This window comes from Carcharodon carcharias, chromosome 14 (assembly GCF_017639515.1).
Source record: "Carcharodon carcharias isolate sCarCar2 chromosome 14, sCarCar2.pri, whole genome shotgun sequence".
Taxonomy (NCBI): domain Eukaryota; kingdom Metazoa; phylum Chordata; class Chondrichthyes; order Lamniformes; family Lamnidae; genus Carcharodon; species Carcharodon carcharias.
Window position 1 is genome coordinate 38,243,933 of NC_054480.1, and position 25,857 is coordinate 38,269,789.

At 41.5% G+C, this 25,857-nt stretch overlaps 1 protein-coding gene across 1 annotated transcript in view; it reads left to right on the plus strand.

Annotated features, from left to right (window-relative positions):
- Window positions 1-361: 361 nt before the first annotated feature.
- The window catches only part of LOC121287518 (neurofilament heavy polypeptide-like), a 33,877-nt gene continuing 8,381 nt past the window's right edge, over window positions 362-25,857 (plus strand). Inside the window, exons 1-7 of the mRNA XM_041205452.1 lie at window positions 362-481; window positions 9,694-9,842; window positions 10,461-10,626; window positions 12,707-12,802; window positions 17,445-17,678; window positions 17,778-17,800; window positions 17,881-18,005. Of these exons, the coding sequence (XP_041061386.1) occupies window positions 362-481; window positions 9,694-9,842; window positions 10,461-10,626; window positions 12,707-12,802; window positions 17,445-17,678; window positions 17,778-17,800; window positions 17,881-18,005 (913 nt within the window). The remainder of the gene's footprint in view (window positions 482-9,693; window positions 9,843-10,460; window positions 10,627-12,706; window positions 12,803-17,444; window positions 17,679-17,777; window positions 17,801-17,880; window positions 18,006-25,857) is intronic.

The window sequence follows — 25,857 nt, forward strand, 5'->3', positions numbered from 1 at the left end:
GTCATGAACTTAAAATTGCTGTGCTCCCTTGTGATATGAATGGAAGTAACATGAGCAGAGTGATGGTTCTTAAACAAAATTCTAGACTTTTCATATATGGGCAATGGCATGTCTTCTTGCACAACATGTGATGCCTGCGACTTAAATTTAAACACAATGACAGATCGCTGATGCACAGCAAGGCACTATCAATTCTCTCTGCCTCTTGCTAAAAATATTTTCCAATGGAAAGAATCTAAGAAAACAACAGGAAAATTACATGCTGAACCCTACAATTCAGTCTTGAAATCTTCCTTCAAAATCTGTTTTTGACATGTCTATCCCGATGGAATATAGTTCAATCTACAGAGATTCACAAACTATGGATAATCTGGAGAAACAGCTGATTTGCCCAATATGTTTGGAAATGTTTACCAAGCCTGTTGTGATCCTACCCTGTCAGCATAACCTGTGCAGAAAATGCGCGAATGACATCTTTCAGGTAAAAGATGAGTTCTAATGTGAAAACTTGTGTACAACTATCAGTTTCCTAGGAGTCAGGTATATTTCAGTCACAATTAAAACTTCCTAGATTTATGATGCCAATAGTAAATCACTCCATAAAATGTATACAGACTGATTTGAGGGGGAGGGTGGGGGCAGTGGGGGGGAATCATTGTTCTAACAACAGTTATATTTTATTATAAGCATTTTTGCTCTATTTATCCTCTGGCACAATGAGAATTCAGAATTATTTCAGTTTCACTCTGCTCCACCCTATGTGGTAATTCTGATAGCAATTCAATACTGACAGACCTTAAAAGAATAGACTAAAGCCCCATTTTTCAGTATTTACATAGAGCACTTTTGGAAGGCAATTAATTATTTTAAAGAACAATGTTTTTAAAGTATTTTGAGGTTGCTTCATATTAAGTAAGTAAATATGATTCAAAAATACTTTTAATTCCAGTCTACAGAATGTATTTTTATTTTAGAAATAATGAAATGGAAAAGAACTTGTGTGTTTTGTGGTTCAAAGGCACCCAGGGAGCACTTGCTATTTCCAGAATGGCTACCATGTTTAATGAAAAAGCAAGAAAGATAAATCTGGTAACTATAGGACAATCAGCTTAATGGTGGTTGATAAACTTCTAGAAACTATAAAATAATGACAGCCAACATGGATTTGTTAACTAACTTGAGTGCTTCAATGAAGCAATGAAGAGGGTTGATGCGTATATGGATTTTCAAAACTTGTTCGATAAAGTGCCACATTATAAACTCATTAGCAAAGTCAAAGCCCATGGGATTCAAGAGGCAGTGGTGGTGTGGACACAAAATTGGCTAGGAGATGGAAAGCAGAGTGCCATGGTGAATGCTTGTTTATCACATTGGAGAGAAGTTTGCTGTGGCCTCCCAGGGTGGGTATTAACTCATTTTGATTATATATTAATGTTTGGCACTTGAGTATAGGAGGAAAATTTTCAAAGTTTGTAGACGACACAAATTGGAAATATAGTTAACAGTGAGCAAGATAGTAGCAAACTACGTACCTAAGATTCTATGTGTAACTAACTTAAAAACCTAGTGAGAACTTTTGTATTTCAATCCATTTCAAGCATTTAACTGCAATATTTTCCAAATGAAAGCCAGTGGAATTACTTACTGTCTAGATTATTTTATTTCCTCCCAAAACCACAGAATTTTGCAAAATAGAAAATCCTTAAATAATGAAAGAACTGCTATGGGATACTCTTTTCTTTCTTATTATATTACAGTGGTACTTTTAAATAAAATAATTCATTTCAAAGAAAATGTTAGGATTAGGTCAAACTCTTTGTAACATGTAGTGTGTTTATGTTCTAAGAGCCAATTTTACAATCCTTGATAAAATGGCTTCTGGGACCACAGCCAGAATCTGGCTGGAAGCAAAGTGGACAGTTGGCTTTGCCAGATTTGTGACATCAGCCCCTGTAACTATTTTAATCAGCTCCCTGCATAGGTCCAAGAGTGTAGAAAGCTTGCTAATTGCTAACGGGATAAAAAGAAATCAAGTCAGGTGGAAGTAGCCCTGGAGATTTTCAACACTGATTCCAGATCCCATGGTCTGAATCTTCGGCTTGGCGAGCGGGGGGCGGAGCCTGCTCACCGAGGCATGAAATGATGCACGGTGATGTCGGGCAGGCGTCACAATGTCACTGCATGTCCTTTAGCTTTTCAGTTCAGCGGGTGCGCAGCCGAGTCGGCTGTGCACCCGCTGAACTGTCAAAGGCCTACTAAGGCCATTTAAATATCAATTAAACTGATAAACTGAGCTGCCTGTCCAACCTTAAGGTTGGTGGGCAGGTGAAGAGCCCAGGCGGCCTTTGCATTTTTCATGGAACTTCATCCACGGGCGGGATGAGGTTTCATGAAGTGTTTATAAATTGAATTAAAATTTTTATAAAGGTTCATTGACAGTTCATGTGACTCTGTCACATGGGGGGGGGGGGGCATGTCTTAAAACTTTGTCATTTCTTTATTAAAATTTTGGGAACGTAAATTAATCTCCCTGAGGCAGCTCTGTGCTGTTCTGCGTGCATGCAAAAGAGCGCAGGTCTTGACTCAGGCACAGCACTTCTGGGCGCACATCACACTGGGCAGGCTTAATTGGCCCACCCACATAAAATGGCAGTGCGGACCTGATCAGCGCCCCCAATCGGGTCCCTGCTCGCCCCCACACAACCCTCCCCGACAGGGGGAAAATTCTCCCCCATGAGTTCTGATGGCTTCAAGCCAAACAAGATCAAAGAAACTTCTAGTGATCAACACGTATTGCTCCCATACCCACCTCGCTCCCACCATCCTCCATTCTCAAATAACAAATCACTTTGAGGATGCCCAGAGGCAAGCAAGGGCATTGAAAGTTCTTTAAGTAGCATGGTGGGGTTGCTTCTTGCTGCTAAGCGTGTGTTCTGAAAATGATACGTCTACCATAAAGAGAAACCGGATGATACCACCACTATTTTTTTTTATTCTTTCATGGGGCATTCACACCACTGGCAAGGCCAGCATTTATTGCCCATCCACAATTGCCCTTGAGAAAGTGGTACTGAGGCATCTCCTTGAACCCCTACAGCCCATCTGCTCTCCAAGACCGTCCTAACTTGGAACTATATCGCCATTCCTTCACTATCACTGAGACAAAATCCTGGAACTTTGCACCCCCACCCCACAACAGCACTGTGGGTGTACTTACACCACGTGGACTGCTGTAGTTCAAAAATGTAGCTCAACACCCCTTCTCAAGGGCAATTATGGCCAATAAATGCTGATGTTGCAAGTGCCACGAATGAATATAAAAATAAAATTCATTGTGTCATCTTCCACTACTACTATGTTAAGTGGGCTGGACGAAGAACAGATATTGCAGTCAAAATGGGCATCTGCGTGAAATACTGAGCCACCAACAGCAGCAAGATTGTATATATTTCTCCTTCATTACCATCAAGCTGGAAGACCCATCTTGTACAATGGGAGGTGTAGAGGAATTGTAAGGGGAGCAGGCATTATTTAAAATGAGGTATCAATTTAATGGAGTTACAGCACAACTATGTGATACTTCACCTGCCAGATCAGAAGTGGTTGAGTGAGCAACCTGTAGATAAGATAGTGCACTGCTTGCTCCACCTGACAGAGTAATGCCTCAGCAATGAAAAAGCATAATAATCAAATACTATTAGCCTCTTGTCTAAGGCATTTTGATATCTATTGTATTTCTGTTATGCTGTAAGGTATTTCAATATCCCTTGTATTTCTGTTTGCAAATAAAATGTAACCCAGTTGTGGTGTGGACCAGCATGTGGAGCTCAACACTGGGTGGTAGGGTCATGGAATGCAGAGGACATCAGGACAAAGAGAGAACAATTCTGACTGAAGACATCATCACTGGACTCAAATTGAACTTTTAAAAAATAAAGACAGTATTAACTAAACTGGGATACCCGCATACAGACATGTCAGGACATGCCATTGAGATGGTGGCTCACCACCAGACACTCTGTCTACAACAACTCTCACAGACAATGGACTCTCTAGATATGTGTGAATGGCTTTCTTCCTGCCTTCCAAAGATTCAGATACTACATCCATTGCTAGTATGCACCTGGAGACACCCACTGCTGAGAGCAGGAAATAACCACGTGCAGGCAGTCTTGAATAGCCTTGGTGTGGTTGATAAGGCACTGAAACCCAATCGGATGACTGGATTCAAGATAGTATCTTATCTGTCAAGGGACCAAGGCCACAGCCAACAAGGACATTGTTGCTGCAGCCAGGGAAACCTGACTTGGTCAGTCATGGGAAGTCATGCGGAAGAATTTGTTCAATCGACTGACTACCTGGAACGAGCTCCTGCACACAGGCCTTACTAAGCAGCTGGTATTGTGAGTATATACTATTGCTTAGTGGGTTAATAAAAGTTTTCCACATAAAGTGGAAATTGTATCCAAAGTTGCTTTGTGCTATTGATACTTAGTATCAATGGTCCAGGATCTGGACCTTAGAGGGAAGTGAGACCTTCTGTTTAGGAGTTTTACACTTTGCACTATTAGCCCCTTTTCAATCAGTAAAGCGGTTGAAGGAGTTGTCAAAGTGCAAGCAAGTGACAGCTCCTCACTAATACAAAAGTAAAATACTGCAGAAGCTGGAAACTTGAAATATAAACAGAAAACACTGGAAATACTCAGCAAGTCTGGCAGCTTCTTTGGGAAGAGAAACAGAGTTGTTTCCGATCTGTGACCTTTCATAAGAACTTGGAAAAATTAGAAATGCAATAAGATTTGAGCTTAACAATGTTCATTGTGTTGGAGCAACTTCGCTTGAGACATTATTGCAGAGAAAGGAGAACAGCTGTCCTTAATATCAAGGCAGGATTCAAACGACTATGATAACAAGGATCCTTCACGAAACTGAAGTGAACCCGAGCCAAAGGGTTGGAGTCATATTTGACGCAAAGGAAGATAATTGTAATTGCCGGATATAGTCCTAGAACACAACTGCTCGAGTTCCTCAGGGAAGTCTTCTCAACTAAACCATCTTATGCAGTTTATGAATCACCTTGCCTCTGAGATAAGTTCAGTTGTTCACTGACTACATAGCATTCAGTTCCATTCATAATTATTCCAATAACGATGCAGTCTCATGGCACTCTACAGCAGGGCCTGGGTAGCAAGCAAATTTGGGCTGACAAGTGCCAAGTGATATTCATATGAAATAAGTGGCAAGTAGTGACCATTTCCACTAAGAGAAAGCCCAACCTTTAACGGCCAAAGTCTTCACCATCACTATCTTGGGGATCACCAGTGACCAGAAGCTCAACTGGTCCAACCACATCAATAGTTATAAGGACAGGGCTTTAGTGCAGCTCATGATCCCTCAAAGTCTTTCCACCAGTTACAATACTTGAGTCTGGAATGTTACTACATACTCACCTGGATAGATACAGCCACAAAATGCTCAAGGAGGTCAAAACCACAGAGCAGAGCAGTTCATTTTATCAGTGTCCTTGCCACTGGATTCTACACCAAGGCTGTCCACCATTAATGCACATGACTTTGGTATGTATATGATATCTAACTGATGCATGCAGCAATCTCCAACAACCCCAATCACTGAGAAGGATCAGCAGCACTCTCAAAGGAATACTGGTGGTTCCAAGTCTCCTTCCAATTCATGCACCATGTTGACTTGGCTGTAAATTGCCATTCCTGCATTGTCATTGAGTCAGTGCCCTATCTAAAACTATTATGGAAGCTTCTTGACCACAAGAATCACAGCAGTGCAGGAAGAAGGTCCTCGAGCACCACCTTCTCAAGGTAGCTAGGCATGGGCAAGTAATGTGACATTGTCAAAGCTGCCCACAGCCCAAGATCAAATAGAAGAACAAGAATCCTGGAACTGAAATTATTGGGAAAGGGACCCTGGGGTTTATGGGGGGAATTAGGGATGGATGTTTAGAAGAATTTGGATAAATCTAGAAATAGAAAACATGGGGAATTAAGTTATAGAACTTGTAAGTGGTGAGAGGGCATCCCATAATCATGCACTGTGCATCCGGAAGGTTGGTGGGAGGAGTGACGTGAGGTGGTGGTGGCGTCGGTGTGTTGAGGCCCAGTACAGTTTTGGAGTATGGATAAAATAGCCTGGTAGTATTAGTGGTTGCTGAGATGTAGGAAGTTATGGGGAATGGTCTTGTAGGGATTCAGGATCCAGGAGAATGGGACTCAGATTACTATTGGCTCAGTTTGAGCCACCATGAACCAATTCACTAATTTTCCCTTTCTGCCAGCCTTCTTCCTCAACTATCCACAATAAATTTTTCCCCTTCATTTCACCCCCTCCATTATCATTATCACTTTTTCTATCATTAGCCAATTCCAAGTGGGCTTTTAACTGGCACCAGATTTCTGGTGCGAACCTATAGATTTCAGTTAGATTCCTGCCTCTGTACAGTAGATCGAGGTTACAGTGATTTTAACCACTAGGCTTCCTTAACATGCTGCTGGCCAACTTTCCACCCATAATGGCAGAAAATCAGTGGGAAGTAGCTATACACCTGTGGAAGTCTGAGGATTCCGTGCCCGTATATTGGCACTCATGAATATTTAAAGCGTGACAACGTCAGCTTCAGGTAGGTGCCTTATAGAGCAAGCAAAAATAGAAAGCGACAGAATTCAGGTGAGACATCTGTGGATAAGTTACCTGGCCAATTTTCACTGTCTACCAACCTGGTTTGCCCTGAGCAGGTAGAATGAAAATCAACCCTCTTTATGTATTGACCATAGAGCTATTAAGCATAAATTTTCTGCTTCCTAAAATTAATGGACACATACTCATAGATTGACTGTGAACAATTTCCTGATATGCACTTTTGACCAGAAAGGGAAGGAGCAGAATTTGTTGTGCGCTGTTTGCCAATGTATATAGTCTTTAATAACCATGCAAATTAGCAACCAAACATTCTCACATAAACACCATTTACGCAGATTCCATGTTTATATATATCTGCAAAGAATAGTTCAGTAGAAGATTTTTTTAACTGATCTTTCATCCTCAATAAGCAACAATCCATTCTCAATAATTAACTTTTTTTTTATTGTAAATAAAGAAACTATAATCACAAGAACTGTTAAGCACAGGTAGTGTCTGTTGCTAACATAAAAAAATGACAGATTGTTCAGAAATAAGGGTTTGATAAATCAATGGTCAATTTCTTCCAAAGTCTTTTGACATAAACAAAAAACTCTTAAATCCTCACAAGTTGAGGAAGCACACACTCTTTTGCCCATCAAATCTCCCAGAGATTTTTCTTGCTGGAAAATTGTGGACTATACATGCTGAATGCAAAAATGTGGTTGAAATCTCTCTTCAGCTACAGCTGAATCCCAGACTTTTGAGAGAGACTAAGATCTTGAAGTGAAAAGATTGATGATGTATTAATAGACATAAAAAAATATTCAATGGATAAATTGAATAATGTTGTTATGAATTGTTTATAAAATTATTTTGTGCACAATGAATTTCAATTACTGAGAAAAATGGCAGAAAGTTTTTTGACAAAAGCATTTTGAGTGATTCAATTGCTCATTAACAATTACAGGCAACTATTTACATAGAGAATTTCAAGTATATGTGATTGCATAGGGAAATTCAATGTTAAATCATGACAAAAGAGTGACAATGCATACACAAGATTTTTTAATATAGATATTGTAAATATTTTCACTTCCATATATTAACTAACTGCAGTGCATATGAAATTAAAATTGTTGCTCACTAGTAATTTTTTTCTAGAGTCACATTCATTTTATGAGAGCTTTTAGTTTCAAAGCCAGTTAAATTGAAATTCAATCCCAATATCACAGACTGCCATGCAAAGTTCCTGTACACCAGAGTCCAAAGGTGCATTTTTCCCTCCTTTTCTCCCTCAGACGTCAAGTGTCTGTGACTACCCAACTACCAAGGTAGGTTTCCACAGCATCTGCATGCATTGCCACCACTTAATCGCGCTCTCTTTGAATAATGGGGTAAAGGCAGATAAATGGAGTTAGGTCACGAATCAGCCAAGATTGAATGGTGGAACCCATTCAAGGGGCTAAATGGCAATTCCTGTTCCCTGTCCTAATATAGACTGGTATACTAATAGTGTTAAGGGTAGAAAGGGGAAAGAGTTTCTGGTGTGTTTAGGAGAATTCTTTTGATTAGTATGTTTCCAGTCCAATAAAGAAGGAAGCAGTGCTGGATCTGTTTCAGGGGAATTAAGTGGGTCAAGTGAATCAAGGGTCAGTCAGGGAGCATTTAGGGAATTGTGACCATAGTCTCATAAGGTTTAGATTAGCCATGGAAAAGAACATGCATTGAATATAAAAGTATGAGATTAAAGAGGGCTAATTTCAGTGAGGTGAGAACAGATCTATCCCAGGTAATTTGGAATCAAAGATCGGCAGGCAGAACTGTAGCAGACTGTAGAATACTGGACTTCCGTTAAAGAGGAGTTAATTCGGGTACAGTTTCATGGAGTGTTTTAAAATTCAATAGAAATTTTTGAAATAATTCTTTGACATATCCCAGCTCATGTGACAGTGTCACATGAGGGGACATGTTTTAATAGTTTTTAATTACTTTATTTTCAGTTTTTAAATTTCATACAGACCTCCCTGAGGCACCCAATCGGGGGCATCAATTGGGTTCGCGCCCACCCCCACACAACCACCCCCAATGGGGGAAAAATTTTTCCCAGTGAAAAGGTATCAGGAGGGCTGATTAGGGACCAAAAAGGGAATCTATGCATGGAGGCAGGGAGCATGGTTGAGGTACTAAATGAATAACTTGCAACTGTCTTTACAAAGGAAGAAGATACTACCCAAGTCAGAGTGAAAGATGAGAGAGTTGAGATACTGAATGGGCTAAAAAGGGATAAAGATGAACTATTAGAAAGATTGGCTGTACTTAAAAGTTGTTAAATCATAAGGGTTGGGTGGGACACATCCAAGAGGCATGGGGGGAAAGGATAGGGGATTCGGACTAGCTGCATTTCTCTTACTGGTATGGACATGATGGGCTGAATTGCCTCCTTCTGTGCTGCAATCATGCTATCGTTCTATGTCCCTATGGCCATAATAAAATATAGATTTCTTTCCCAACTACAACACAATAGATCCAGTCAGTATTCCATCACTATATAGATAAGAGCCCACAGGTATTTCCCCAACTTTACTGCAAAGTAGCGGCTGAATGATCACTAGTGAGTCACCAGGCATTGCAGACATGCCTTTCCAAGAGACATGACTCTATGTATGAGCACACATGTATAGAATGATAGCCTTAAATAATTACATTCAGGCTACTTGTGGTTCCAATTCCATCTACTGGTCATCCTTTGCTATCACTTAGCAGTCAGCCTCTACGAGTCATTAATTGATAAGTTTTAAAAGGGAGCCTATACCATACTATCAACACTACATTATCACATTTCAGTCATTGTATATTATTTGCACTTAGCATGCAAATGTAAATGCATATTTGTAAAACATTTCATTTAAAGCAGCCCCAGCAATGCTCTATCCTGTTTTTTTATTTTGTGTGTAGTTTTTATCAATTTCTGTTTCTGGATGTCAGATCTGGATGCTCGAATACCAGTCTGTGTAATCTAAATTGATTTTCCTTTGTTGATAGTCTCGTGGCAAAGCTGGAGTTTCAGGGGGTCGTTTCCGATGTCCATCCTGTCACCATGAGGTTATTCTGGACAGACATGGAGTTTATGGACTGCAAAGAAATTTATTGGTGGAAAATATTATCGACATTTATAAACAAGAATCTTCAAGGTAGGAATTATTTTGTTACTTGTCACCAAAAACAAAGAAAAATTCTATAGCTTTGGTACAATTTTATGATCAAGGATTGCAGTAGAATGTTTTATAGGGATTAGGAAATTAAACTATTTGGAATGCTGTTCATGGAGGGTTCTACCTTAGTTGTTAGTCAATGGATGAATAATTGATCAAGAGCGTAAAGTTCAAAAGCATATATTTCGAGGTCAAATCTGGCTGTGAAACTGGCTGGCACATGCAAAGGTGAACTGCATACAGGATGTACTATGTCACATTGAATTGACCCAAAATTTTGCATACTATTAGCTGTTAGGAAATACAATGCTTAATATGGTATTAGAACATATTCAGAAAAATACCTTGGAAAGTTAAGAATGTCTGTGACAAATGTAGTGAGGAACATTGTGTAGTAATTGATCCAGAACAATGGGCATTAATGAAAAATTGTCAGGTCAAATATATATTTTATGTACTCTCTATGCACATAATCTTAGAGTAAAAAAATTAAAGCTTTAGGTTTCAATGCCTTTTGGTGCATCACTTTTGCATTTTGTGACAGGCCAGTCAATTTATGCAATAAATAATTCAGCAATTTTCATACAATCAATCCAGGTCTACTGCAAAACCTGAACAACCGACATGTGAAGAGCATGATGAGGAAAAGATTAATATATACTGCACTTCATGTGAGGTACCCACCTGCTCACTATGCAAAGTGTTTGGTGCACATAAGGATTGTAAAGTTGCTCCTCTTCTAACTGTCTACACACATCAAAAGGTAGTTATAAATTTTAAGCCTTCGATGCTGAGGTAGGGTGACCATCAATCCTGTTTTTAAAGGGACTTAAGGTATTTAAGCCTAATTGCAGGTGACCCAAGTTTCTTAAAAAGTAGCAAATTGTCCCTTAATTTCAACCTCCCGATGTCTATTGTATTTCATAACATCTGATGTCACCAAGTGGCTACTGCTCCTGAAACAAAACCAAGGGTACACATGGGGTAGTGTTATATTGTTAAATCATTCTAAAATGAAGACTGTACAGGAAGGATACACTATTTGTAGCTAAGGAAGTTAAAGATGGTGTCAAGTTGAAAGAAAAGGTGTACATATAAGGCTGCCTAGATTATTGGTACACCAGAAGATTGGGAAAATTTTAGAACCAGCAAAGGATGATTAAGAAAATAAGAAAGAGGGCAAAGTTAGAATATGAGAGTAAACTAACAAAAAATATAAAACCAGGTAGTAAGAGCATCAACAAGTATATAAAAAGGAAGTGAAAAGCTAATGATGAGGGTAATGCATTTGATGTGGTTAACATAGACTTTAGCAAGGCTTTTGATAAGGTCTGTCATGGCAGGCTGGTCAAGAAAGTAAAAGCCATGGGATCCAAGGCAAAGTGACACATTGAATCCAAAATTGGCTGAGAGGTAGGAAGCAGAGGGTGATGGTAGAGGGATGTTTCTATGACTGGAAGTCTGTTTCCAGTGGGGTTCTGCAGGGCTCGGTGCTGGGGCCCTTTCTGTTTGTGGTGTACATAAAAGATTTGGACTTAAATGTAAGTGGTATGATCAAGAAGTTTGTGGGTGACACAAAAATTGGTAAGGTGGTAAATAATGACGAGGAAAGCCATAAACTGCAGGAGGATATCAATGGACTGATCAGGTGGGCAGAGCAGTGGCAAATGGAATTCAACCCAGAAGATGTGAGGTAATGTACTTGGGGAGGGCTAACAAAGCAAGGGATTACACTATGAATGGTAGGACCCTGGAAACTACTGAAGATCAGAGGGACCTTGGTGTACATATCCATAGATCCCCGAAGGTAGCAGTGCGGCTAGATAAGGTGGTTAAGCAGGCATATGGGATACTTCCCTTTATTAGCCGAGGCATAGAATACAAGAGCAGGGAGATTATGCTGGAACTGTATAAAACTAGTCAGACCACAACTGGAGTACTGTGTGCAGTTCTGGTCACCACATTATAGGAAGGATGCAATTGCACTGGAGATGGTGCAGAGGATATTTACCAGGATGCTGCCTGGACTGGAGGGTCTGAGCTATGAGGAAAGATCGGATAGGCTGGGGTTGTTTTCCTTGGAGAAAGGAAGGTTGAGAGGTATAAGATTATGAGGGGTATAGATAGGGTGGATAGCAAGGCACTTTTCTCATTAGTAGAGGAGTCAATACCAGTAGGCATAGATTTAAGGTAAAGGGTAAAAGGCTAAGAGGGGAGTTGAGGAGAATCCTTTTCACCCAGAAGGCGGTGGGAGTCTGGACTTCACTGTCTGAAAGCATGGTTGTGTCTGAAACTCTCATAACATTTAAGAAGTATTTACATATTCACTTGCATTGCCATAGCCTCCAGGGTTATGGGCTAAGTGCTGGAAAATGGGATTAGTGTAGTCAGATCTTTGCTGACCGGCACAGACACGATGGGCCAAATGACCTCCTTCTGTGATGTAGATGTCTATGAGCCTAAATTAAATGTCAGCCCCTTAAAGGATAAGACTGGTGAATTAGTAATGGGAAACAAGGAAATAACAGAGACTTTGAACAAGTATTTTGTATCTGTCTCCATGGTACAAGACACAAAAGGCATCCCAAGGATAGCAGAAATCAACCGGAAAAAGGGAGGGAAGGACCTTAAACAATTACGATCACTTGATCTTAATTTAAATGCTTGTACAGCAAAGTCTTATTGATTACCATCTCGTTTGAATATGAGTCATTTTACCAAATGTCCCATATTTAACATAGGGAAATATGGTCACCCTATGCTGACGTCATTGCATATTTAATCATATTTTTAAAATGTTGAATTTAAATGTGAAACTTACTAAAGTTGCCTTTGTTTCTAAGTGTGAACTTAATGATGAAGTCGGAGCACTTGTTGCAGCCAATGATGCAACTCAAACATTCATTGCTCACCTGGAAGAAACAAACAAAAATATTGAGGTAATAAATTACTTAAACCTGCTTTCTAGATCCTACTGCTTTTCTGTCTCTGTTATACCATCATAAGCCTCCAGACCTGGAAATGAAATTGCAGCCATTTCTACAGTTACAACATGGTTGCTTTACTTGTTACTCAGTAAGTAGAGCAACTGGACCTCCACGTAGACTGTGAATAAGGCAATACCTGAGACCTTCAGAAAAGTTGCAGGCAAACTGATGAGTTCAATTACTGAAATGTGAGAGTTCAAGCTCTTCAATTACATCATGAGTTGGATCTTGCTGGAAAATAATGGCATGCTAAGGACACCTGTTGCTATTAATGTGCAAATTGACAAGCAGATTGAGGGCATTAAGAGATGTGCTGAGAGATACAAATCTGAAGAACTTGCTGGACAATTTATACCACTGCATCATTTGATTTGCACAAAAGGCATCTTGCCATTAGCCTCCCTATTATTTTTAAGAACTTGCTAGATTTACCCATTAAATTCACCACAGAAAGCAAGGGCTGGAATTGAACAGCATAAGTACCCTTTTAATGACATGATCATTGCTAATGCAATAAAAACTCTATACCATTCAATCTCATTCCTGCATATTGGAAATTGTTGGTAGTTAATTTAAAAATGTCAAATGAGAGAGAGAGAGAGAGAGATGGGGTTAGGGGTGATTAGAAGATGGTTGAGAGTTTCAGTGGCAGTTGGCATAGAAATGTCAGTCTGCAGTCTCACAAAATTGGATGTAGGTGGCCTTGATGATGGACTAGGAGTGAAATTTGAAAGTTATATCAAGATCCAGCAGAAAATTTATGTGGATGATAAAGAAGACATAAAGTGATCAGAGGTGACTTTGACAGTGATTTGAGAACTTTGAGAACTTGACAACTCAGTTGATGGTAAGGTCAATAGGATTTGTATGAGGGAGGTTGGGAGAATTCTGGTACAAAAATTGAGTAAGTACAGAGAGAGAAAAGAAAGCAAAGAGAGAGCAGGGTGTTTAGTTGTAAGTTGAGGTCACTCAAGGATGGAAAAGCATTCAGTGCAATGGCTGTATGAGGTACACAGGGGTAACACTTTGGCAAGAAAATCGCTGAAAGTCTTGCAAAGGGAGTATGCAAAAGTTACAAAAGAGATGTGATGGTAGGTGAGATGGTATTTAGGTTTCATAAAAGATAAAGTCATCAGAGGAGTGAGAGATCACACGGGTTAATGTGAAGATTAGAGCCATGTTACTGCTACAATGGTTTGTTTGAAGCATGTGGTGGAATATATAACTAAGAACAATAGCTTCAGTGAGAGGGCAAGAGTTTCCATGAATGAATTAGGATTTAGGTATACCCCAGATGCTGATGTATTTGTCCAGGATTTTTGTGAGGAAGTGGATATTTACACAGTATTGTTATACTAAACCAGACTCCCAAGTTTTCAATGAGATCCAGTTAGGTTTTTTCTTTAAAGTAGACAAAGTTTGAGATTGAAGGCACTTACTAAGAGAATAATACCACAGGATTTCATGGATTTTGAACAAACAAAAATAAACTTTAATACAAAAGGTCAAAAAGATTTTAAGTTATAATACCTATCATTAGTCTAATATTCAGTGTAAATATGAGGTACATTTGAATTAACAGACAAATTGTGGTTGAGCAAAATAAATAGCAAGTGTGACCAAGGTAGGATCCACAGATTTCTCAAAAGCCCACCCAGATGTCAGTAAACACTGAGTCAACCAACTTCTTTGAAACTCTATCTCCCTCCTGATGGATTCCAAAATTTTCAATTTTTAAGATCAAGTCTCTGAATTCCCTCAAAACCATTCCAACTTGGAGTGCCTCAATGACTGCACATCTCCTAGGGTTTCAATCTCATCTCCTGAGAATCCGTTCCCCTAGATTTCAGAGTCTGGACTCCAGCCCCTGCTTCCTGGTGCAATTTAAGCTCTTTAATAACTGGCCAGCACCACTGGGCTGGCACTGCCCCTGGATTTTACCAAGCTCCAATCTCCCCAGCAACACCAAGCTATAAACGGCTCCTAGGGCTTCTTCTGAACCCTAACCCTTTCCAGCACAGAGCCAATAACTTTCTGCCACCTTCTCAACTCCCCAGGCCTTCTGAGCCTTAACTACACGAAGCTATCCAATGGTTCCTTGCACTTATTCAGAGCTCCGATTACACAGAGCTTGCTAACAATAGCACCCTTTCAGTGTGGCCTTTTCCCATGCTGCAGAGCACTCACTCCTGTGGCAAACACACAGATAAATTGAAACCCTAGAACTATCTTAATCTCCACGACAATGTAGCCTCCCAAGGCTCACTTTTAAATTAATTGTAAATTTAACTCCCTAAACCAAATAACTCACTGGGCAGCATTCCTTTCTAAGCAGCGTAGACATCTCATCTCCCATTCTCCGGCTAAGTAAGCCCACCTGCTGTTTTATGATCTTACCTTTCTAGCTGTTAACCCCTTAAGTCATGGCCCCAACCTTTTAAGCGTAATAGACTCCAAACTGCTTTAGTTGCATTTATCCCATGTTCTACAGTTAAACTTTAATCTTCTCAGAACTAAAAACTACCTCTAAAATATTAACATGAGTCATGAATTAGGTATTTATAACAGTATGCAGAGGAGGTGGGGTTCAAAAGATTTTCTGAAGGAAGCAATGAACTCAAATGAGTGGTAAGGGAGATAGGGACAGTGGTGGGTTGAAAAATGGGGCAATTTGTGTCACTGAAATTGGGAATAGAGAATAAATTTGAGAGTGAATTGAAGCAGTTTTTCTTTTTATTATTCATTCATGGGAATTCAGTATGAGAGTCAAAGCTCATGGCTGCCATTGAGAAGATGATAAGGAGCTATCTTCCTGAACCACTGCAGTCTGTGGTGCAGGTAAACCTGCAGTCCTGCTTGATAGGGAATTCCAGGATTTTGAACCTGTAATGGTATATTTTGTTATGATCTCTGTAGAGACCAATAACTTTAAAAAAAAAGGAGATTCAAACTTCCAGTTAATAGCTAAAAAAAAATGGCAAAACATCATGTTTTAGTACTTTTACTGTAACAAATGACTAAAACCACTATTGACTAACTACTATTTTCTTTTTGTAGGCAACTTATATCTTAAACCTCAGGGAGGAACATCCCCTTTTATACTTATCACATATCACACTCCCCATGGAATTACAGTCCTTGTAGCAAACAGATCATAGTTGCTCCCACCTTCCAATGGGTCCTCGTGTCCCTGTTTCACTGAGTAGCAATTCCAGCAGCCATCTCCAGGTGCTTTCTTCAGTTTCCAGAGAGTTTCTTAAATCCACCATTAGCAGCAAAGCTTGTTCCACTAATTCTTTTTCCCTCAGCCAATGCCAAGACAAATCTCTGAGAACTCTTAGATGGCTGCAGGAAAACCATCTCCCTTCTGTATCCAGCTATGGTAGGTCACAAAGCCGAGCACCCTTTCTCTTAGCTGACCACACAGAACTTCTATCACTTTGGGATACTCATTGATTTGTAGGGAAGGCTGAAACCTGATCTCAAAAAATGGCTTCCTCTGTCTTCTTTTCCATGGCAACATGAAACATATTAACCTTGAAATCTTGTAAAACTGTTAATTAGCTATTCTTTATCCAACTCTTTTTCATCTTAGAATTGAATGGACGGTTTACAGCACAACTTTTTACAACCTGGTACCTTCAAAACCTTTCTGCGACTTTGGGGGCTCAAAGTCATTGTAAACTCAGAGACTGCTGTTGTTGTCCTGAAGCATAAATATCTTGTACCATCTTCTCAATAAAACATCTAAGCCTTCCTTTGATCTCTAACAATCAAACAACCCGGCTTACTGCAGAACATGCCATATTACTCCCATCATTTACCCTAAATTTAAAGCTACATTCCCAAGATATAGAAATTTTATAAACTTCTTAACTGTAACAAGTTCCAAGTCAGGATAGTGTGACTTGAAGGGCAACCTCCTGGCAGAAGAGTAAGGATAATGGGTTGGAGGTAGGCAGGGAGTTGTGATGGTAAACAGGATCTGGAAGACACAGTCAGACACACATAAATCAGACACAGTCATATCTGTAACCCATAATTCTATTGGTCCTCCTTTAACCTATTCCTCCTCCATAAAACCAACTACCCTCTCACCTCTTATCTACTTATGCTTTTGGACACATTGCTTCACTTGTACATTTGCTTCCATTTTCTCATGCCATCATTGCCATTTGTTCCAGCTGGTGCTTTTAAAATAAAAATGATTATTCTATGTGTAACTAATATGTAGATGTATATATAAAAATATGTATATGCCTGTGCATTTTTTTAAAAAGTGCAATTATCAGCAAAGCTAGAAATTAACATTCACATTAAATAGACAATTCATGCTTTTGAATTCTGAGCCTTCATTTATGTCACCATATCTGAGCACATCAACTTACATTAATAAATCAGGACCAATGAAGTACTATTTCTCTAGATCATTTGGTTAGGTTTTTCTATTGAAATGTCTCAGGAAAGGAGTCAACAATAATTTCAAAGCTGCATTTCCCAGCTGGTCTTAGGTTTAGATTATGACTGTCTTAATGAGACTGAAAAATATGCATTTATCTCATTCTACAACAATCTGTTCCATTTTGTTTTACAGGACAACTGTAGAGGCCAAAAACAAATTATGTGTGAAAAGTTTGATTCCCTGATTGCAATCTTGGAAGCGAAAAAGCAGATGATGATGCAAAAAATCACAAGTGAGCAAGATGAAAAAATGAACCACTGCAAGTCTATGATAAAAACATACTCTGAACGTATACAATCCATGTCCAAGCTTGTAGAATCTGCACTTCAATCACTAGAGGAACCACAAATGGCAGTCTTTCTACAGGTTTTAATATTTTTCTGCATTTAGTTTTAGTCATCTCTCCGTTTTCCTTGTAGGGACTTTGATCAGAAAGTTTTCAATTTAATTATTTTTCTTTTATAGAACGCAAAGATACTGACAGCAAAGTAAGTACATACACCGTTTAACATTTATCATTTGGAGAAACTAATTTGAACCTAATTAGTAAGGTTTCTTCTTTCATTAGACTTTCAGAGGCAACTAGAGCATCGGTGATCGAAGATTTGGAACACAGTTATGAAAATATGGATCACTACAATGTAGATTTTGAGAAAGAACAAAATCTACTCCAAGCAATTAATTTCCTCAAAGGTAAAGGAATCTTTCTACATAAACTTATTCTTCTTAGAATCTTCTTAACATCCATTTCTGTTGTTTAACTCAGCTGCCTTTATTGCCCAATTTAAAAAATAGAATGAATTTTATTTAAAATTGTACCAAGTAATGTATTAACACCAGCAGATCCTGTGTTACATTGGACAGAATTTTCCCCTCCTGCCTGTGGCAGACTTTGTGATGGGCAGGAGTGAAAAATCGGGAGAGACCAAAAATCGGGTTCCCGCCAGTAAGAAAACTGTTTGGAATTTTCCACCCATGCCTTTCATGGTGGGTTGGGTATCCTGCTGATCAGTATCAGGAATGCAATTTGCATGCATTACCAGGTCATGAATGCTCATTAAATATGCGACTCGCCGGAATCATGTTCTGCCTTCCAATCTTGCCAGCGGGAATTTAGACCAGCCTGAAACACGTTTGAAAATGAATGGTGTGCATCGATCAGCCCTCATTTCTTTTGTGACCTCAAGGTGAACACTCCCAGGACCTGAACACTGACTTCTTGAAACTGTTCTTAAAATAAAAATGGTGCACCATCATTTTGAACCCACGAAGTAAATGGTGCAGTTGCATTCGAAAGTGAAAAAGAACCTGCACAGGAGGGTGTCTGAGGCAGTGTGAGTAGAGCATAGCTCAACATGATCAATCATTGAGCAGATGATTGGCATCCTTAAGATGCACTCCCACAGTTTGGACCACTCAGGCGGGGCTCTGCAGTACTCTCCATAGAAGGTGTTGTCCGACATAGTGGTGGTCTGTTGTCTCCTTCACAACCTGGTGCTTCTAACTGGGGATCCTTGCTGTGGAGACGTGTCAGTGCGGTGTTCTCCAGAAAGTGACCCCGAGCCTACTCTACAACTATAGCCCACAAGGTATGCGTGTCTCTGTGCTGGTAGATGGTGCAGGTGAAAGCAGTGACTGATCTTCTTTTGATGGTTCCTCATCATCCTCCTCTGAGGTGGGCTGGAGGCTGAGACTTACGTTGGTCCTGCTGTGTGCCTAGACCTGCTGGTGCCTGTAAGAGAGAGGGAAGATATATTTAGTTGATGAATAGGCTGCATGTGACTCTCTGTGAATGTTAGGATGTGATCAACGCATGGAAGGTTCAGCTATAATAGGTTGCTGGGAGAGGCTGATCCTGCTTCCCCACAGGAGTGATCTCTGTCCTCCCCTGTCAAAGGGAGTGAGCTCCTGGATGTTGGCCATCCGTCCTCCAGTCTGGAATCTCTCCCTTTCATTGTGGGCAAGCTTGGCCTGCATGAAGACAAATGGATGGGATGTGATGAGAAGGGATGGAGGAGAGGTTCGGAAGCATGCATGTCTCCTGTGTGTGCTGAGCCCTCCCCAGTAAGGGCTGAGGATGGAGTTAGTGCTGCATGATAGATGAGACAATCAGTGCTGATGTGCTCCCTGCTGATATTGGGGGTGAGATCCCTGAGCATTGTAACCCTTTGAGTACATGATACCTTGATGAGAGTGTGAGATTGGAGTGCGTTGAAGGTTGACTTACTCTGGCAGAGTAGATGAGATCATTCTTTCTCTTTCTGCTCTGGATGGCATTTCTGGGGCAGGTGTCTGATGAGCTGACCTCCCTTGCAACCACCTCCCAGGCTGGTGAGATGAGGTTTGTGGGCTTCCTGGAGCTATCCCTGGGGCAGAGGACATCCCGACGTTGATTCACTCCTCTTATCAAAGCCCCGAGGGAGTCGTAGCTAAACTTCAGGACAGCCTTCTTCCTGTGTGCAGCCATCTTGAGATGCCTCCTGAAGACAGCTGGGCTGGAGAAAGTGAATGTGTGTGTTTGGGTGGCATTGAAATATGGTGCCCAGAACCTTGACCTCACTAGGTAATGGTGGGGCTGACAAATCTGTTCCCCACCGGCCATGTGATTCAGAGAGATACTTGCCTATGCATAGCTTCCGAGCACAAAATTGGGCATGAATTCCTGGCACTCCAACCAATGGGAAATGCATGTGGAACCCACCCACCATGGCACTTAGTTTCAAAAATGGAAAATTCCGCCTGTCGTTCGCACTGGGATCTGGATGTTTAGCTAGTAAGATGGAGCTGTTTTTAACCTACCCCATTCCTTCAAGGCTACTTCTTAGTTGCTTTTTGTTGGACTTTTCTCTGGTTTAGCAAATCCAAGCTGGCCAATTACTGCCCCAGAAGTCTACTCTTAATCATCAGCAAAGTGATGGATGGTGTCACTGATAGTGCGAAAAAGCAGCACTTTACGCAGCAATAACCTACTAATCAATCCACAGTTTGGGTTCCAGACCTCATTGCAGCCTTGGTCTAAACATGGACAGAAGCAATGAACTCCAGAAGTGAGGTGAGAGTGACTGCCCTAGACATCAAAGCAGCATTTGACCTAGTGTGGCATTAAAGAGCCCTAGTAAAATTGGAGACATTGGGAATCAGGAAAACCTCTCCACTGGTTGGAGTCAAACCTAGCACTGGAAGATAGTTGTGATTGCTGGAAGCTAATCACATAAGTCCCAGGGCATCACTCCAGGAGTTCTTCCGTGTCCTAGGCCCATCAATGACCTTTCCTCCAATAAAAAGTCAGAAGAGAGGACGTTCGCTGACGATTGTACAGTGTACTATACCATTCACAACTGATCAGATACTGAAGCAGCCATCAAGACTTGGACAACATTCAACAGCATTTGCACTGCTGAATCTCCCATTATCAACATCCTAGGGGTTACCACTGACCAGAGGTGTAACTGGACTAGCCATAAAAATTCTATGGTTACAAGAGCAAGTCAGAGGTTGGGAATTCTGCTATGATTAACTCACCACCTGATGAGGCACAAGTCAGAAGCTCCTTGGAATACTCTCCATCTCCCTGGATGAATGCAGCTCCAAACAAAACTTGAGAAGCTTGACACCATCCAGGACAAAGCAGGCTGCTTGATTGGCATCCCGTACACCAACTCAAACATTCACCTGCTCTTCCCTGGGTGCAGTGGCTGCAGTGTGTACTATCTGCAAGATGCATTGCAGTAACTCGCTGTGCCTCCTTTGACAGCACCTTCCAAATCCATGGCCTCTCCCACCTGGAAGAATAAGGGCAGCAAGCACATGGGAACACTACCACCAACTGGTTCCCCTCCAAGGAATTCACTATCCTAACAATGAAACTATATTGCCATTCCTTCACAGTTGCTGGGTCAAAATCCTGGAACTCCCTGCCTAACTGCATGGCTACGTGCCAGTGCCAACCCTCCAGCATGTTTTTCTTCACCATATTCTCTGATGTATTCCATAATAGTGATTCTGGCATCAAAATCAGATATGAAATGTGGGAAGTAGTTCAATCTGAGATGGCTCTGGGCTACATATATTAATACATAGGGCCCTGTTCTTTGCAGGCAGAAAAAATGTGCACACATTGCGCCTGTTTCAGCTAAACAAAATAAGTGACAGCCATTCGCTGATTCATTCTTCAGGGAAATGCCTTAACTAATCAGGGTCAAGTTGCCTCATTTAAATTTCAAACAATGCTTGGTATTTAACTGTCAGTCACCATCTCTGGTGCATTCTCCATGGCAACTCCTCTACCAATCAGAGTCTACTTGCCAACCAATTAGCACTTTCTTCACATACAGTATAAATTGTTGTCTTCCCCCTATATTGGTATTCTTGCGAAGTGTCCTGAAGAGTGCATGGTAAAAAGCTTCTTTTTTCAGCAATATTCAAGTTCTGTACTACCAAACGACTATTAGTTATGTAAATCTAAATAAGCACTGGCAGTTAGTGAATGGGCATTAAATTAACTGGATCTGTACATGGAGTGGAATTAGTAGAAGACAGTTGAACCAATTGGACTTTTTACAAGGAAAGCTTAAGATAAATCAGTTAGCTATGTTCATCTTTTCTGAGAACAAGATAGTACAACAATCAATAAAATTTATTTTATTATTCTTTTTATTTTTTCCATCCACTGAGATAGACAATTGACTTTCTATTGAAAATAGATAATTGTATTGTATAAATGTTAGATTATTCACTTGTGAATTGTTCCATAATTTTTTTTTAATATTTTAAACTTAAGACTAGCAACAATCAAATGTAGATGTGTAGCTATAGGAAGAATTGGACAGTTGAATGACAAATTATGTTACTTTCAATGTTGAAACCAAACTAATAACACTGAAAAATATTGAAGCTTGTCTTGTTTATGTGCCCTAATTCTAAATGTTTCAAAATGGCCTTTAGTTTGAAGCATTCTGCTCCATGAATCTGGGCCACCACATGTGAATATACTAGTTGAGAAAGATGGCAATAATGTAACAATTCTCAAGGAAGTTAACAATGAATCGTTCCCCAGACATGGCTGGCAGTTAAACTGGTCCCTGGGCCCCACCAGAGCTTTTCTATAAAAAGGGGAGCATGAGAAAAGCTTGGGGAGTTATTCTAAGAACTTTCAGAAGCAAATTACAACATTGTTTGGGCTCACAAACAAATAATCTAATTAAATATGAGTGCAAAATTGAGTTTCTTAGCTATGGAAGCCTACCACAAGTTTGTGTATGTGAGATGTGCTGCTGGACGCTTCTTACACAGCCTATGTGACATTACTAAAATAGAATGGTGCAGCCAGATGCGTCTCCTGTGGGTGCCTGAAGATCTTCAATAAACGTTATCATGATGCCAGTCACTAAATGACCTGATGTCATGCCAGTTTGGTCAATGCAAGTGCAGGCAGTGTCTTTGTTAATTACTTCCGAAACTCTTGGTAGAAAGCAAGAAGGGCCTTGTTTTGAGGCTAATTAAAGGGCCACTCAACAAGTTGCAGCTGAGTTATTTTTGTGAAAGCAAAGTTTGTGGAAGCACTCCCTTGAGTTACCAGAGTAATTTGGAGAAATCTTGCCGCACATATTAAGTGAGGAAAGACGAAGCCCATTCTTTCACAGGTTTAGGAATAGTTGTTTCTGTACAACTTGGCCAGCAACATGACTAAGAGGTAAATAGCGGAAGCTCTACAAGGAGAGTGGAGAAATAGGACTCTTCATAGAAGACCGTAGCCACAAAGGGAGTTCTGGCAGCAGCACTACTTAGCTAAAAACTGGAGCTATACCTGAGGAGGCTATAATTCACCAAGGAGGTTGTGCCACGTTCTTTACACCAAACTGGAGCCTCAAAGCCAAGGGAGGATGACCCTCTCAGTAGTCATCAACGTCATCATTGCTATAACATTCTATGCCAATGAATGCTTCTGGGAGGGAACAGGTGACCGCAATAATATCTCACAGTTCAGCATACATAGATGCATCAGGGAGATCACAGTGGTACTGTACTCGAGGAGAAGGGGACCTTATCTTCTTCTCCCCTAGGAGGAAATAGCAGAATGAAAAGGCATATAGATTTGCCTGGATACTGGGCTTCGTGCAGAGTGCCATTGACTGCATGCACGTACTATAGGCCTCCATAAGCCAATCAGGCAGTGGTGAGGCAAGCCATGGGCTTTCCCTTGGAACTAAGACCCTGGGGACAGAAGGCTTGCCTACCAAGAGCTGCTGACCAATTGGAGGATTGCAGTTTTTGTACTCAGCAGTGCCACTGGTGAGGCCGTGGCTGCTGCCGGAAGGACAGGCTCTTGAAACGCAGGATTATGGAGCAACCCAGGTCACAAGTAAGTACTGTGGGGTGGGGGTGTTCCATGAGAAGGGCATCGCTGGAAGAGGGGTGCAAGGGGATCAGCAGCAAGGACAGGAGGTTGCTGTCAGTGTGACACCCCTCCATTTCCTAATGTTTAGTCCCTTGATCAGGCACCGAGTGCCTTTGATTGATGGGCCACCCATCCCGGAGCTGACAAGCGGCCTGCACAGTTTTACTTGTTGTGCATGCTGTATGGCGAAGGGCCCGCCTGCTGTTGGGTTAATACCAGCAGTGGCAGAATGAGGCACATAGCCACTTAATGACCACTTAAGGGCCTCAACTGGAGGTGGGGTGGGAAAGTCAAATTTCAAATTTCATACTCAGAACAGGTGGTATCAGGAAGGAGGCAGGGTTCTGGTATGCCACCATTCTACCTAAGTAAATGCCCTTCCCACCTCTAAGCTTGCCAGCAGTGTGAGCACAAGATTCCAGCCATAGTGTCTTTCAAAAGCTCATTAATTATACATTCCTGGGAAACATTCCATTTTGATGACAGGCGCGTTCTCATTCACCCACCATGCCATCACCTCGCCGCTCCATCAATTCAGAACCCATACCATATTTAAAGTGCAGCCAAGCGCATACCTCTCAGTGCTTCCAGACCAGGACTGCTGCACAGAAGACATGGCCTCGAAAGGCAAGAAGACTGCAGTCCCCCGATTTAACGGCCTGACCCTTGAGCACCGTTTGGACATATTGGAGGCCGCCGTGATGTCCTCTACCCTAGGTCTGGCCGCAGGATGGGCAGTAACATCACTAATCCAGCATGGGAGGTGGTGACAGTGGTGGTCAGTGCCAACACGCTACAAAAGAGGAAAGCCACCCAGTGCTGAAAAAGGATGAATGATCTCCTCCATTCTGCCAGGGTAAGTCACTCTTCTCATCACTCTCAGCTCACACACTCACAAACCCATCACACATCCACAGAGATCTCACTCACTGTCAGTTCAAGGGGCATCACCTTTCAATCTCTCACACACACCTTCATTGACCTCATCCCGTCCATAGGACCACTCACTCACTTATCATCTGGCCTGACAGGCATCTTGCTTACTCTCTCTCTCTGTCTCTCTCTCTCTCTCTCTCTCTCTCTCTCTCTCTCTCTCTCTCTCTCTCTCTCTCTCTCTCTCTCTCTCTCTCTCTCTCTCTCTCTCTCTCTCTCTCTCTCTCTCTCTCTCTCTCTCTCTCTCTCTCTCTCTCTCTCTCTCTCTCTCTCTCTCTCTCTCTCTCTCTCTCTCTCTCTCTCTCTCTCTCTCTCTCTCTCTCTCTCTCTCTCCATCCATTCATGCAGGACAAGCTGAACCACAACAAGAGGGAGAGGTCGCTGACCGGTGGAGGAATGCCTGAAATCAAGGTCCTCACAGAATTTGAAAATACAGCCATCCAGCGACCAGCTAGGTTAGTGTTGCTCTACCAAATGAGGATCCAGCAGCGCTAAATCCACCAGACAACCATGCTGTGACTGATGTATCCTGTCCTGCAGTCCCCTGCCATGCACTAATTATCTCTCCTTGCTCTCGCAGGCGCATCTGGGAAACAGCCGACGGAATCCATGACCCAGGGCCTCCAATATAGCCCGAAGAAACCTCTGAAGAGGATTCTGAAAGCACCCTCCCTGAATTCCTGTCACAGCGCTCACCCACACCCTCCACCAGCGCAGAGACACAGACCTCGGTGGGACTTAGTTTTAGAGTGGCCCCGGGAATTCAATCTGGTGAGCACATTGCACTGTCTGATCCAGAGGAGATGGCGGAAGGGACTTCCCAGGTTTCTGCCATTCAGAGGAGGACTGCTGGAGGCCAGAAATATGCTGAGTCTGAGTCAGATGACAAGCCTCTGGACTCGGTCATACCTCAGTTTCTGCAGTTGCAAAGGCAAGCTTGGGAACATCAGGAAGGGATGTCCGCTGTACTCCTCAGATTGCAAAGAACAATGGAGGAGTCTGTATGCCTTTAGGCTGAGGTGATAGCACCGGCATTGCAATGCACCGAGGTCAACGCTGGTAGGATGGCAGCTGCCATGCAGGCCTTGATCCAGGACATCAGTCCTGCACTGCTGCGCAGGCTGAATTCCATTGCTGATGCCATAGTTTGCCCCCAACAGTGTATATATGAGACGGGTGTGGGGCAGCTTAATCTCACTCCAGCTACCTCTTCTC